Raw genomic sequence first — 15,536 nt, 5'->3', positions numbered from 1 at the left:
TGCTTCACTGTTTTTTTTTTTCGAACTTCTTCTCAAATAAAATTGTCGGTACAAGGCCTGCATTGATGTCGTCACAATTATCTCATGAGATCTCGCAACAATCAAGTTGAGAGTAGGTTCCTCCTTTCAAGAGTGGTTCAACCACCACCTCCCAACACCGATGCTTCTGGCGTTCGAGATTCTTCTCGCTCACTTTCTAGCTTTTGTTGCGTCACAAGTGATGGAAATGCTATCAGTCCGTCTTCAAGCAACTTCAAATTTGGTCACTGGCTCGCGATGCCGCGATGGCTTGTGGTTCACTCGACGACGATTCTCTCGACCGCCTTCGACTAAATTTTAAACTTTCTTTGCTATTTTCGCCGTTTCTGTCACGCTTGGATGCACTCCAGGCATCCACCGCTCCTTATAAGGAAGTCACCAGCTCGAACTGGTTGACTCACCCGGAGAGATGTTTCTCCAAACTCGCCATTGTCTGACGTCGATTCCACGTTAATCTGCAAGTCAGCTGACTGGTGGGGACACATTATTCTTGCATCGATTCAACACTAGACCGACGATGGCAACAGTGCTGCCATTGCATGAACCAACGCTGTTGATGTGAATTCTTATTGCACTGATTAGGAAAAGTAGGAAGAAAGAAGAAGCGATAAAGTTATAGCTTCATGCTCTTTAGTCTTCCGACTTCTGGTGTTGCGAAATGACAAATCCATGATCTTAGGATGCAACTTTGCGATTGCATAAAAATTACTTTAATCCTGGCCAAAGCTTTATTGGAACATATCACAGAGATACCACATCCAGCTGATTTTATTTATTGCTTCGAGAATTTATTTTCCAGCAACCAACTTTTGCTTCCACAGCAAGACAAGATCTTAAACTTAATGTTGTAAAAGCTGAACTTGGATTTTATCGATCGGTCCATTTAAATTAAGAGCTCCTCCCTCACAGTTGATGGTGAGGGGGCTGTGGTCACCTTCCCAATCGTAGCATGAATCAATGTGAACACTTATATAATGAAGACAAATAATTATTTTGAAGCTTGGCAAAATTTTTCTTTTGCTAAACCAGACGAGTGTTGTTTAAAAGAGAACAATATTCATGCCACCAAGTATCGTTGGAATTTTGTAATCTCTTGTTTGGACAATAATTCATCTTCGCGATGCGCGGTTGGGAGAAGGCTTTGTTTAAAAACACTTCCTTTGTTGCGACATAATAATTGCTGGGACCACCAGTTGGCAAGAGCCAACGTGCTGGGAAGTAAGCTGAAAATTATTCACATGCTATCAAGACTGACGTCTTTGAAAGAAGCAACAAAACTAAGCATTATCACGTCAACAATAAACGACTCACAAGTTACAAACTTCTAGGGAAAGTTTTCGATTTTGACATCAAAACTATTGCAAAGTTTCCAAAACTAGAAAATTTGTCGCAAATGAAAGCTTCGAAAGACATCATTGTCAACGTCATAATAACGTGGCAGAAGATCTTCGATTCCTGGGAAAGTCAACAAGTCTGCTCTGAACAAACAAAATCACTTATGAAGCAAATACTTAAGTCGGTTTCTCTCAGCAGAACCAGCCTCAAACAATCAAATTTCCTGGCAAGGTTCACTCCCTGCAGATGCGTTGTTGACTCGATAATAAAGTTTCATCAGCATTTTGAAAAGTAACAACTATAAAACTATTATTTTTACATCGACCTGACCCTGACCCACAGAACTGCCGCTTCAATTCAACCCATTGACAGAAACTAACGCGAACCTATCACCCTTAGTTCTCGCCTGGCGTTGTTCTCAATTCGCTGAGGTTCGATTTTACTTTCTAAGGTTTGGCTTGAGGCAAACTAGTTAAAACCTCTGCAAACACGCGGCCTTCCACAGCTGCGTGGGTAAATACATTCCATTGATTTACCACTAACGCTCACTTCACTGTGACGTAACAGTATTACGCTGGTAAGAAAATAAAAAAATGGCATATATTAAGAATTCTTTCATAATTTCGCAGTTACAGCGACATTAGCCGATATTGACTTATGAGCTGGTGATTGGCAACAATAAGATAACAGAGTCAATTCTGCAAAAGCTTTCTACTCAAAAATAAACAGCAAGACATTCTCGATCAAGTGGCCTCATTGTGATATTCGCTTCCACAAAGATCAGCGGCGTCTGAATCGACAGAATGGGGATATAATAGCGTAAACTCACCTTCAGAATGGGGCTTGTCCAAAACACGGGTTCAAGCGGCCAACCCATTTGGGACGATGAATGTTCCTGCTTGTCCATCCACAACCATGACCTGGTACCTACTAAAGCCGCGTCGCTAATTCCAGCTTTAAGTTGCGATACCAACAACCTAGCACCGAAACCACTTTGCTCACAATAATCTGACTTTTCTAAACGTTAAATTGAAGTAAAAATTAAAAATCACCTGACTATCAAACTAAACCATTAAGTGTCGGCTCTGAGCGCTATCAATGGCGATATGACTTCCCTAGACTAGAACCTCAACCTATCCGAGCAAAAGTAAACAAATCGTTTGACAGAACTATTCGCTCCTTCGATGCGACAAGTCATGCGCAGTCATTGTTCGCTCATAGAGCCAGCCAGTGCAGCCACATGAATATCATTTTCTGTAACTGGAGACTAATCTGCGACATCTCATCCAGCTAACCTAAGCCACATTACCCAGGTTATGGCGCTTAATCGCGGCCAGCGCGATAAATCGAGTTTGTGAGGATTGAATCACAGAACGAGGGTGACTTCCGGCGCGGTTGGCTTTGTTTGTGTCACTTTGGCGCTCGTGAACGTTGAATCAACGAAAGAGTAAAATTCTGCAAGTTCGCGGTGGATTGTCGTTGACTTCGCGATCCAGCGAGCGCACGAGAGCTCGTCCATTCATAGTCAGTGATGCATTCCTCGAACCTGTCCAAAGTTCTGCTTCCTCAAGCACGACACATACAAACACACAACAATTTAATCATTGTGCTATCACAATGGTATCAGATAGACTAGACATCACAATAACGTTTAGCAAGTGTCATAATCTCACCATTGTCCTTGAAAACTGCATCTTTAATGCTATATGATTACGTAACAAAAAAAGATTCCAGCCACAGTACATTAGATCAACGTTAGATGAGTTGTTATTGACGAACATCAAGTATACAAAGTTAAGGTCTGGCGTAACGTGACAATCCATAGATTCAATGCACGGGTGTCCGTGCTATTGTTGAGACACAAACGTAGCCACTGATTAAGGTGACGAGATAGTTCGTCAAAAGGAAGAGCTCATCAGACCCCTGCAACTCAGAGTAGCCCTCCAAGTGGACTCCAACAACTTTCACAACCTCTTCAAACAAATCATCAACTAGGACAATCAGCAACGTAATAAACGAAAAACTGACATCATGAACACTAGTTCAACCTTCAACAACAATGGAATTGAATGTCATAATGCAATACGTCACAATATGAGCATGCGACAGTGATGCAACTGATGCATGCGTCAGTGCTAAGTTATTCATTGCAAGTTGGAAATGTTCTTCATGTATTCGACAATGTTTAAAACGCAACAATACAAACTGATGATGTCATGCTCAGTGCTAGTGATGATGCAACGATGACGTGCAACGGGACGTTATTGTGATATTTACCTTTGTCCATGTGGTGGCAGGCGTAGGTTTTCCTTCAACTTTGCATTCAAAGATGGCTTTTTCTCCTGGCCAGGCCTCACAGGAACTAAGGGGCTGCGTGAAGGTCGGGGGCTGGTCTGTTGGGGTTTGTGAGTTTCCTTTTGTTGAAAACAATCAGACAATTTAGAGGTTGTCACTGAGAGAGCGACATTTGTCACAATTATTTCGGGACTCCCCACCTGTCAATCTGAGCTCCACCGAGCAGGACGCTTTCCCGCAGCTATTAGCCGCCACGCATCGATAAGTTCCTGCGTCTGCGAAACGAAGCTTCTGGATTTCCAACCACGACTTCCCGGAAGTTGTTCCCACGCTTACGCGGTCAGATGGGTGAAGCTCAACGGAGTCCTGCAATGACAAGTACGTGTTCAAAGACTAACTTCCGGTGCAATTAACGCGGTGAGGTCAACATAACAGTCTAACGGAGACTGAGCGATCTGTCGAGCTTCCTTGATGGCAACGTGATCCAGAGAGAAAAGACTCATGATTTTTGCCTCACGCTACGATAAGTGAGAACATCACGTCATGAACACTTCACGTCATAAACACGTGAGATAAAACAAGGTTAGCGTTATCATCGGTTACACAATAAAGTCGACGAGGGGTAGGAGCCAGACAAAGTGGATCCGGTCACCAAACAGTCGACAGAGAAGACCGCCATAGCGGAAAGACAATCGAGCGTTGCATCAACTGCTGCTAGTGACGGAACGCCTCCACCTCCTTGGGTGCTCACTTCAGGTCACAAATATTTTCTGTGACGTCACAAGGCGTCAATTTGTTAACAAAAGAGTGAACCAGAAGACACTATCCATACATGGGTGGAAACGATCCTTGTTGTTCCTGAGGTGTTGTTCCAGCGATGCAACGTATATTCTAGATGGCGTCATTGCAACGTCAATTATATTACCGGAACGCTCTTGCCAAATAAGGAAGAGTTTGTTGTCTCGCGTGCATGCTCGTGCGTCACAAACGCGATGACGAAAGTGGTTGCTAGCTGAAGACAAACCGAAGCTCATGTTGATTGTTGTGCAAAAATATTGTTGGATTTCAAAATAGCACAAGGTGGAGACGTTCCAAGCAACTGGTCATTCGATGAATGCGAAAGTAAAAACGAATCAACTTTCAAAGCTTCACTGATGTTTCACGCACCATCATGATGCGCATGTAGGGTTTTTACAACCCTACACGCATCTTCAGAATTTCCTCACCAGGCTTCTCCCTACACGTCGTGAGAGTTTCCGTGCTTCAGCAACCCCTAGAGCCCTGAGCGACTAACATGTTTATCAAACATCGAAGACAAATAGCAGAGGTAATAGCAAAAGAAAGACTTACTTGACAAAGAGTTGGAATCTGCATCGAAAGCTCACAACATGTTGGCGCGCAGAACAAGCCAGTTGATGAAACAAGTCTGTGATACAAAGCGCCTTTGTATTCGTTTTCAGACGATTATGAGGCAATCATGCGATGTAGCGTCGGTAGATGCTACGGCATTGTGACTGAAGAGATCGGATGATTTGCATGCAGCGACCGGGGAAGGTATGACAGGTATGTTAAGTAATAGGCGCCTGCGAGCAATTTGAAAGAATCCATTATGCCAGACTGACGTCAACAATCGTCACAATGCTGCAGCTTCGCGATGAGCAAACATTTAAACATTTGAAACGCTGAAAATACAATAAGATGATTGTCTATCGAAGAGTCCCCTGTTTGACACCTCAGGAGCTGGACAACTGCATAGTCTGTGGGGGGTGTTTAAGCAGAGCATATTTGAAAGGATTGGTATTTCGGTAATTTTATTCATTACGTCGATCGTCCAAGCATTTGGAACTCAAGCCAAATCTTCTTTCATCCACTCTTGAGAAGAGAAAGATCTCCAACTCCAATACATAGGTGACCTCTACTACATCCGAAAGTCTGAGTTCAACTCCAGCCCGGTCGCCAGCGAGATGCAAAATACATTCTCATCTGTTTGACGCAGTTGCTCGTCGAATTAAAGCTAAGATGTCGAATTCAAGTGAATACACTGTTCGATGGTAAACGTTAGCTGTTAGAAAGCAAACACCACTGTTCGATGGTAAACTGCTTCATTTTCTCAACGTTGATTCAACGCAAATGTTGTCACATGGTTCCCTAGGTCAGATGAAGATTGAAATGTCTATTGAACTTCACGGTTCAATGATTCGTATTGAAGCAGCCAACATCACAATCACGTTACGTCATGATTGACCTATGGAACCCCAACTCATTTAGATGACTTCAAAATACGGTTGCTTGAACGTTGGACAACGTTGCACCAACGCAACCTTCCAGATCACGATTGTGCATGGTTGGTCAACCTAAGCTCTCATTGGTCAACCAAGATGACGTCACAAAACCAAAAGGGTAGATAATAATTTGGCCAAGTTCAGTGCGACCAGCCAACCATGACATGACGCCAGCGAGTCACCACAACGTCAATATTACATCGCTTGACGTTCCAATCAAGTTCAACCTTCAGCTTCGCCCCATGTCCAAGTTTTGTTGACGCGACAACATGATGAGATGTTTTGAAGTTTCGTTAATTGAAACATGAAGCAGCAGACCGTGACGAAGTGGCTGCATGGTCGCTGTGATGGTTGCACAACAATATCAGGACGTTTGTTCAACGTAACATGACGCTTTGTTCGCTCACAAGCTATGGCCACCACGCAGTGCTATTGTTTTCCTCCCAATGTTCGCTGCTTCTTGTTATCTGTTATGTTACATCTGCAATTAGAATTTGCATTGCGCTGTATGTTGTCGCAGGGAATGTCACTTCAATAAAATAAAAGTCGTTGATCAAAGTGTCAGCTTTGTCGGAAAGCCTCTATCATTGTTTCAGAGAAGATGAAGATGTTAAAGTTTATCCCCCTAAAGCTAGGAGGTAGTCATTGCAAGAATCGATTGTTTGTTATAAGAGCATGGTTCACCAAAGACTTAAAAGCATTGTCTGTCCAATGAAGACCTGACCTCATTGTTTTGGCCGTCTGATATCGCGGCTGGCTGCACAGGCAGGAAAGTGTTATAAATTCTTTAAAAGATTTTTATAACCAAACAGACAAAATAGCAGCTTTTAAATGATAAGACGAACAAGTTTGTCAGAAGTTGGGCGTCGAGGTTGGAATGTTGGAACAAAAATTCTCAACTGAATCATCTTCAAAAAAAATGTTGATCTTTGCTCAAAGCATGTTTACGTCGATTAGACGAAATAAAACGTAACTTCGAAGCAATATCTGCGGATCGGTGATTAAACTAGCTTGGCACATTTTTGAGGCAAACCGCTGAAGATAAGCCAACATAGCGAACAACGCCTCGGGCTGTGGCGCGCGACGCTTCGATGCAGCTGAGGAAACTCATTACTGAGTCGCGGCAACGTCGCGCGATGTTGGATTATTATCAATTGATGACGACAAAACAGTGTTTTGAAAGAATTTACAAATCGCTTGACTTGATCAAAACTTTCATTTATTAAATAGCTTGATAAAGAGGGGTCATACGAGAGGGTGCCACACATTAAACACAACTCCCTCAACAACACTAGAGCAACTAGTATGACGTCAACAACGTGTGACCAGTTGGTTTAAAAAAATATCGAATAATTACAGGGCAATATTTCTCTCCCTCTATCTACTTGTGTTCACCTGGAGCAAGCAGGTCGGGAGGAAAAATGAAAGATACGCCACAAGACAATGTTGTGTATGTTAATGCTCATTATCATGACATCACGAAGTGCCAACGATCTTCATTATAGCAGCACATTACACATGAGGCTCAACCTAAGGCGCAAGGCCGATAAGCAACTAAGCTCTCGTTATTCAAGATTGGAACAATTTTTCAGCAACTGCTGAATTGATTGTAAGGAATCTTTATCTTCGGACTAAGAAAGCTTCTTCTTCGGACTAAGAAAGCTTCTTCTTCCGACTGAGAAAGATTCTTCCCCGGACTGAGAAAGCTTCTTGCAGAGCTTAATCCTGGTACTTTCGCATACTTGTAGAGGCGTTGAATCACTGACGCAGGGCCGGTCACCGAGATTGACAGAGTGAAGTTTCTGATTGTTGAAATGTTGTTGTCTGTGAATTGTTTCATTCACTAGGTGCCGCTGAATGGTAAGCTGTCCTTGAAGTGTGTTGCTCAAGCGCACACCCCGAGAGTCGAACCACTGTTGCTTGATCTTGTTTCTTCGTCGTTCAAGAACGGCATGTTCGTGGCTCATTTACTCAAGTTGAAACATGTATTTGCCTAGTTGCCGCCAAAACAAACGTCACACAAGTTCATAGTGAAGTCACCAAGCGTCGACAATGAACAAATAGTGTCCAGTAATTTATTGGGGAGCTGTGTTGCTATGACTACACACTTATGTTTATTGCTGATACGTCAGGGGCAGTTCAGTTCGCAATAAATTATCATGTGTGTGACGTCAGTGCTTTTGCGATTACTTTGTGATGTTGTATCAGTGGCATTTAAAGCAAAAGCGACGTAATGAAAGAAACACAAGACAACACAACATCTTCACAAATTCACAAAATTGAATTGTAAAAAAAAGTAATGTCTGGTAAACAATCTCATTGTAGATTTAGCGTTTTAAGATTCAATACAAATCCACATATTGTGCTGGTGGGATAATGTGTAGACTGAACCAAGATTACCAACAAATTGTTCTAGAAGTCATTTACGTGATACTTAGGGGTCATGGAAGCATGTTGAGGTGTGTTTGTGTATAGCGCCTCAAGTGGATGGCTTGACAATGACGCTCGTAAGAGACGAAACCATCAAAGGAATGTATCTGACTTGAGGCAAAGCTGAGATGTCTCAAGCCCTTTCGCAGGTGATCAGCGTCATGAACGCGAATTTTATTCTTCAGAGAAGTCGACACAAACGGGGGCTTATTAGCAGATCAGCAATTCTGTGAAAACAAGACTTCGTCGAAACCCTTTAGAAGATATGAGGAGCGATAACCTGTTGATTTTTTTTGATGATCGGGTGCGAAAAATCGACGCTTCTCATACGACGACGAGCAAGTCAATGGAAACTTCGATTTCTTGCTCACTACAGTATTGTTCGAATTAATTGAAACTGTCAAGAAAACAGGCTGAATTTGTGTATGTTTGGTTTATTGTGATAATTTAACAGATGTATATAGTTTAATACTCAATGTGGCCTCCACCTTCTTTCAATATTGCACGAACACGGTTTGGCATGGATTCGAATAGATTTTTGTAGTTTTCTGCAATTTTTGGGTCCCAAAACCACACCTGAATGATGGCCTCCATGAGCTTCCTTATGATGGTGCAGTTCTTCTTGCGTAATCGTGCCTTGATTATGCTCCACAAATTTTTGGTAGGATGCATGGTGCAAGGTCTTGCTGAAAAATGCCCCCACCTTCTGGAAATGCTCTTTGCAGGTCTGGGATAACTTTTTTTGTGATCACATCGATATATGGTTCAGAATTCATCATTCCTCCCACTGGAAACAGTGATCCAACACCACTGTGGCTAAAACTTACCCAGAACATCTTTTTGGGGATGTTTTTACACATTGATTGACAAGGTAGGGCTTCAGCGTCTCTCCAACATTCCTTCTCACAAACCTCGCATGATGCCATTCTTCTAGAAAAACCAATAACTTTTTGAATAAAACAAGATTACTGTGTTAAATTGGCCTGGCAATTCTCCGGATTTAAATCCTGTCGAAAATTTGTGGAGCATAATCAAGGCACGATTACGCAAGAAGGACTGCACCACCACCAGGAAGCTCATGGAGGCCATCATTCAGGTGTGGTTTCGGGTCCCAAAAATTGCAGAAAACTGCAAAAAAATAATGGAATCCATGCCAAACCGTGTTCGTGGAATATTGAATGAAGGTAGAGGCCACATTGAGTATTAAACCATACACATTTGTTAAATTATCACAATAAACCAAACATACACAAATTCAGCCTGTTTTCTTGACAGTTTCAATTAATTCGAACAATACTGCAGTGTACATGCTTGACGAAATACGTTGTCCCTCATCAGGCATTCTGACATCATAATGTAAACGTCTACAGTTGTGAAAGTTATCGTTCTTAAATCAACAATGAAACACTGAACCAAACACCACAAAATCCTTCCCATGGTAGGAGCTTAATATTTGAATCTTTTTCTTGGCCACCGATCCCGCTCGATCACAAGTGCTGACGTCACCCAGTTGAATAACTCTGCAAACTTCTTGGCAATGGAATTTTGAAACGTCGTAACGTTGAAATTTTACGTTGAATCTACGTAACGTTTTACATTGGAGCTAGAAAATGTTGAACCTCTTGACAAAAGGGGTGGGGGGAACTTAAAGGGGGGAATCGGATCAGAGAAAATCAATTCAATCCAAAGTTGGACCCTCCCGTCTCATTGCGGCCTGGATTGAAGCTTTCTCGTTGGAAGTAATTGGCGAGAGCTTTGTTTGTTCACGTTCCATCCTCAACATTGCTTCATCACAAAGCCCGACAAGTCACCCGCCTCTCAATGCCCGTCCATTGTTTAGTCTTCACGTCACAATATTCCACTATGATAACATTGTTTGAAACTAACGAATCAACTTGGCGGCAACCAACAAAGCCATTGTTGATCACGTGATCAAAAATGATAACAATTGCCGCAGTGATGACGTATAGATCGATGCACTGGTGTCGTCTGATATTCCACTGAAAGTGATGAAAACTTTGTTGAACTTTGAAAACCTGGCAAGCTATCGATCTCAATCGCTGATGATCTGAATTTCAACCGAATTCTTGACAGAAGCTGATTTGTTGAAACAGCTGAATATAGAAAAAGCTTCATTACTTATCGGGCTGTTCAGTGTGTTCTAAAGTGGTTGTAATGTTTAACGTTCATCCGAGGAATCGTTGACCAGAATTTACAAAAAAAAAAATTTAAAGTCAAAAATGAAATATCGGAACAAATTTGTAGGAGGGGATTAACGCATAAGCTCGAAGATTGTGTTAATATGTCCTTGCAGTCATTTCTAACAAATCAACCAAGTGTCGTTTTGGGGAACTCGCACAACCCGAATGTCCTGGGTGAGTTTTGAACCCATTGTTGTTTGTTTAATTATTTTTACAAAAAAAAATGATTAAATTTCCCTCTTCGTAGCAAATTGTCCATTTAAACGAACCGGATCCCAAACAGCAAAGTGCAAGTACATTCCTCAACGCGCCACACCATTGTCTACCTCGCGCGGAATTTTCATCTTATTCTGTATTTTTAGATGCTTGGATGTGTTTTAACGTTTTTTTGGCGTCAAGTTCAGTTCTTCCTGTAATTTTTTGTTTGCAATCAATCCTTCAAATTCCACTTTTGCGTTAACGGCAACTCCGCAAAGAGAATAAAAGAAACAACATTTCATGAAGCGTAACGGAATGTGATTCATAATGGGCGTTCCGGTTGAAGGTACGCGTGTTCTGATTGGATTAAACATTACCCAAAGACGTCAATCAAGCTGCAAGGCAATTCAAGACAAATAAAGTGCAACATCTCCCGAGATTGAAGAATCACCAAGTGACGTATTGTCCTGTCCTTCATCAGGTACGTCATAAAAATGTGGCAATTCGAAAATGTTTTCTCACTGAGGTTTCTTAGATTGTCATATTCGTCTAGGCGTAACCAGTCTCTTCAATAATATCTCTTCGGTTTTTTCACTTCAAAGACCTTTTGCCTTACCGGTACGAAGGGATTCCACTGCTGCCGCTGGCAAAGCATCAGATCCCTGGCAAAGCATGCATAGGGTCTCAACCCTTTAGTGGGGCGGACAGGGGATTCCCAAATCTTGTACCATTGCTTCATGGCATCAAGCAGAAACAATCATCCCATCAGTCTCCTTTGGCTTGTGGGCCTGCGACATCATTGGGGCCAGCATTGCACCTGGCATGATTGGTTCTAAAAGAGCTTTGTGAAAAATCGCAACAAAAATACTAAAAAGAATTGCTTGCACCCCACAATGTTGTAGATTCGACAGAAGTCTTAGAATGGGCCATGAATATTGGGTTGGATATCACCTCTTTACCGCCATTTAGCGGAATAAATATTGTAAAAGACATTGCTGTGATGCTTAACCCTGTTGTATTTGTTGTGTTTCCCCTGTCTTTGGTACAAAAAAGCAAACTCTCTCACGAAACAATAATTCTATATACTCACTTCAGTCCTATATCTTGTCTCTCGCCAGCCGAGTGCAGCACGAATTGACAGCGATAGACACGTGTTTTGTCCATGAAGTGCTCAGCACTTAACCTTATGCTGATAGTTAGGTTGATCCCTCATACATCTTGTTCGATCATTATGAAAATAAATCTCTTTCTCTGATGGTCATAGGTTTGTATTGTCATGACACCACTATGATTCAACAAACAGTCTTCAATCCAGTTGCATGATGGCTCACCTTGTACCACGTAAAGTTCGGCGGAGGGTTCCCAGACACGTAACAATCAAACATCGCGCTTCCCCCTTCTGCGGCAGTGCACGATCGGGGCTTGCTGATGAACTGAGGCGATTGCGCTTTGTGTCCGTTAGTGACGTCACGTTCGACGTCAAACACTGTGGAAATATAATTCTTGAATTGTGACGTCACAAGTGACCGCGCTGAATCCTCTGATAAAATAGAATTTAAACAAATCTTCCACAAAAAAATATATAGCATCGAGAAAACATCGTTCAAATTATGGTAGACCGTGATTGAGTAAAACCGCCTAAACTTCTCAGTCCTTAAGTCTTTACAGTTGTTTGTGGTTGTAATGGCTGGCAACCTATCTCTTGCAAACTTCAACAGGAAACCCACGACCGCGTTGTAGTTATGTCCCGATGCTAAACAATTGAAGGGCGGACACTAACTGACCACCCCTAGGGTTGTAACTTACCATCGGTCACTGATGACGAATATCCTTCGCTGTCGGTGGTTGGCGGACATGAGGTTGATGATGACGAAACTAGGCTGTGTTTACGTGACGATGACGTGTTACTGGATGATCGCATGACGTTTTCATTGCTGCCAGATAAATTTGTGCTGAAAACGGAAAAGTATGAGTCATTTTAAAAGAGGAAAAACCAACAAAACAAACGCAGCAGTGGTTCTCAATCTTTCAGCACTGCCGGACCGGTAAAAATATAAAAGTCCTTTTGCGAACCGGTAATCAAAGTCTCGATAACTCGGTTATTTTGTAAAATTTATCAAAGCCGAAGAACTATGAACTTCTACAAACTTTGCCATCACAAAGTTAATATCTGGCAACACTGCTGCTGACAACAAACGAGCCAAGAAAGGAAAACTTACACGTCTTCTTTCGATATTGTGGAAATATCCGATGAGACTACTTCCGGGACACGTGACTGGTGTTGATGATTAGATGTCATTCTGTTTCTTGTAGCATCTGGACAACAACAGAAAGAAAACTTCACCATCGATGTTCTCAGATGTACCAGTGAATATAAGTTTAAAAGCTCAGTTGGTTAAACGTCCAACTTTGTGAGCGCCTTAAAAGTTCCACAATCCACAATCAATCAGTTATTTCACATTTGCAGCAACAATTTTGCTATTTATAAACCCAAGAAATAGTTTGCTTTGTTGAACCACAGACAGCCAAAACGAAGTAACTTTAGCGGGTTTAACTTTATGTATTACACACAAAAATATATAAAATAATTAAAAAAAATAAACTCTAACATTTTGGACACGTGCTTGTGTCCTCATCAGGAATTTCAAATCTGCAATATACATAAAATAAAAATTATTTACTGGTAGTCAGATTTATCTTATAGTTTTCATTTTGTGCATATTGCAGATTTATAATTCCTGATGAGGACACAAGTAGCCTACGTGTCGAAAACGTTTGAGTTTATTTTATTTTAATTATGTTGTATTTTTTGTGTGTAATACATAAAGTTAAACCAGTTAAAATAACTTTGTCTTGTCTGTCTATGGTTTATCAAATAGATGATGTCGACAAAGCTGCCGAAGCCTCTGGATGAGTCTCTCAATTAACAAAACCAAAACAGCCATAATGACAATGCGTGGGAGCTGACAATTTGAGGATATAGAGAGTCCTAAAGATCAGTTGGACGGAGACGCACGAATAAATAGATGAAAGATAAGATCGAAAGCTGGCAAACATCAAGAAAGGAAGATCCTCAAATATGGCCATTTGAAAAGAAGAGAAGATGTTTTGGTTTTCGCTACTGTCGAAGGAGAAGCTTGTGGAAAGGTCCTGGATGAAGAAGACGAAGAGAGTGAACAATATGCTCGATTGGAGAAGTGGATTCGACCGGGCAAGAAAAGCTGCTCTGAAGAGAAATGCCTACGGCCCTCCATGAGGTTATGGTCTGCTGAACTGACGTCATAAAGAATAGAGTATAATTGTTCTGCTTCTCAAACTTTGTGGGCTGAATATTTTAGTCCCAAAGCTGTCGCTTACTTTGAGTTTACAATTGCTCCACAGAGACGTGACTACTCTTTACCAAAGGTAACTAAGTGACCTCACATTCAGAGCAATATGACATCACTCCTACATCTAAACTACGGCAATATTTACACCGTTCTCCCTGCCAGCTCTTTTGCTTGCAGAGCTCACAACCTCAAGAAAACTAGCGATTACTTCTCAACTGGACGTTATGCGATGAATAGCAGAAAAGTAAAAAAATTGATTGCTTAGGATAAAGTCTTTCAATCATCAAAATTAAGTTGAGTATGATGCAACAAAGAAAAAGCTTCTTCCTTTTTTGTACTCACCGCTGCAGAGATCAACTTTATCTCGACATCGCACTTCCCCACACAAGGCGACGTCGAGCTTGGGTTTATGACCTGATCTACTCTTATTGTCATTATCGCGCATTGGCGCGATGCAGGTTCTAAGCCACCGCATCCCGCCACAATTGCACGACATCCTCTAGAATCCTTTTAACAATCTGCGATGACATGAAACGTGATATAACGTTGCAACAACGTCTTACGTTCCTGTACGCTTAATGAAGAGGACAACTCGGAGGAAGCGCCTCCTTTGTGGAATCCCACGATCCTGCAAAGGAGGCTTTATGTCGTCAGGTGATCTCATAACCTTTTCCTTGTCTTATTTCAATACATCACAACAAGTGTGACAACAGCATTGTGACATTTCAATTGAAACGCCACAAAGCGACAACCAGCCAATCTACTTGGCTCCCCTAGTGAGACGCATCCGCAACCTCACGCTACAACACATAACTGGGATCCGCTACGTCATGAAAACATTGTGGTCTGCTGTTATGACGCAGCGTTTGCCTACTTGTGATGTCACAGATTCATAACTCATCGACAAACTTTTCTGACTACGACCGATGCACGGTGTTACATCTCTTGAAACCAACCACTTTTGACATTCACACAACGTCTCTCTGATGACATCTTGCAGTTACATCACTGCTTCAACTTCAGAAAAATAAAACGTAACTTATTCAACAATTGCTTTTCAACCAGCTAGCAGGAGAACCTCTGCAATTGCAATTGTGCTTTTTGTGGGGTATCGGCGTCATAATGACTTGTACCGCTTCGTTGGTGACGATACGCTTGGTTGGTTCCATGTTTGCAATCTGATGACGGTGGCGATGAAACAAAAGATCATTATGACGTCATAGCGGCTTTTTAGATCACTTTGCATCTGCGTTTCCGATGGATGCGCGGAAAACGCTAATGTCGTTTGTTGCAAATTGCGAATTGCAATCTGTTAATTTGTCTACTTTTATCCGCATGCAAATATGCCGCCGAGGCTAATCCGGCTATTCCTTAATTCATTCAAATGGTGAAAGAAACTCAGCAATCAGAGCGAGCGATTGCAGTAA

General features: G+C 41.8%; 1 protein-coding gene across 1 annotated transcript in view; it reads right to left on the bottom strand.

The window, feature by feature from the left end:
* Window positions 1-14,566, bottom strand: part of LOC145774795 (myosin light chain kinase, smooth muscle-like) — a 37,238-nt gene extending 22,672 nt beyond the window's left edge. Inside the window, 6 exon segments of the mRNA XM_082586106.1 lie at window positions 3,652-3,788; window positions 3,870-4,035; window positions 12,112-12,266; window positions 12,587-12,732; window positions 13,000-13,096; window positions 14,452-14,566. Coding sequence (XP_082442232.1) covers window positions 3,652-3,788; window positions 3,870-4,035; window positions 12,112-12,266; window positions 12,587-12,732; window positions 13,000-13,096; window positions 14,452-14,554 — 804 coding nt within the window. The 5' untranslated portion in view covers window positions 14,555-14,566.
* Between the last annotated feature and the right edge of the window lie 970 nt (window positions 14,567-15,536).

The sequence above is a fragment of the Aplidium turbinatum genome, chromosome 7 (assembly GCF_918807975.1).
Source record: "Aplidium turbinatum chromosome 7, kaAplTurb1.1, whole genome shotgun sequence".
NCBI lineage: Eukaryota > Metazoa > Chordata > Ascidiacea > Aplousobranchia > Polyclinidae > Aplidium > Aplidium turbinatum.
This window is presented reverse-complemented; position numbering and strand designations above follow the sequence as displayed.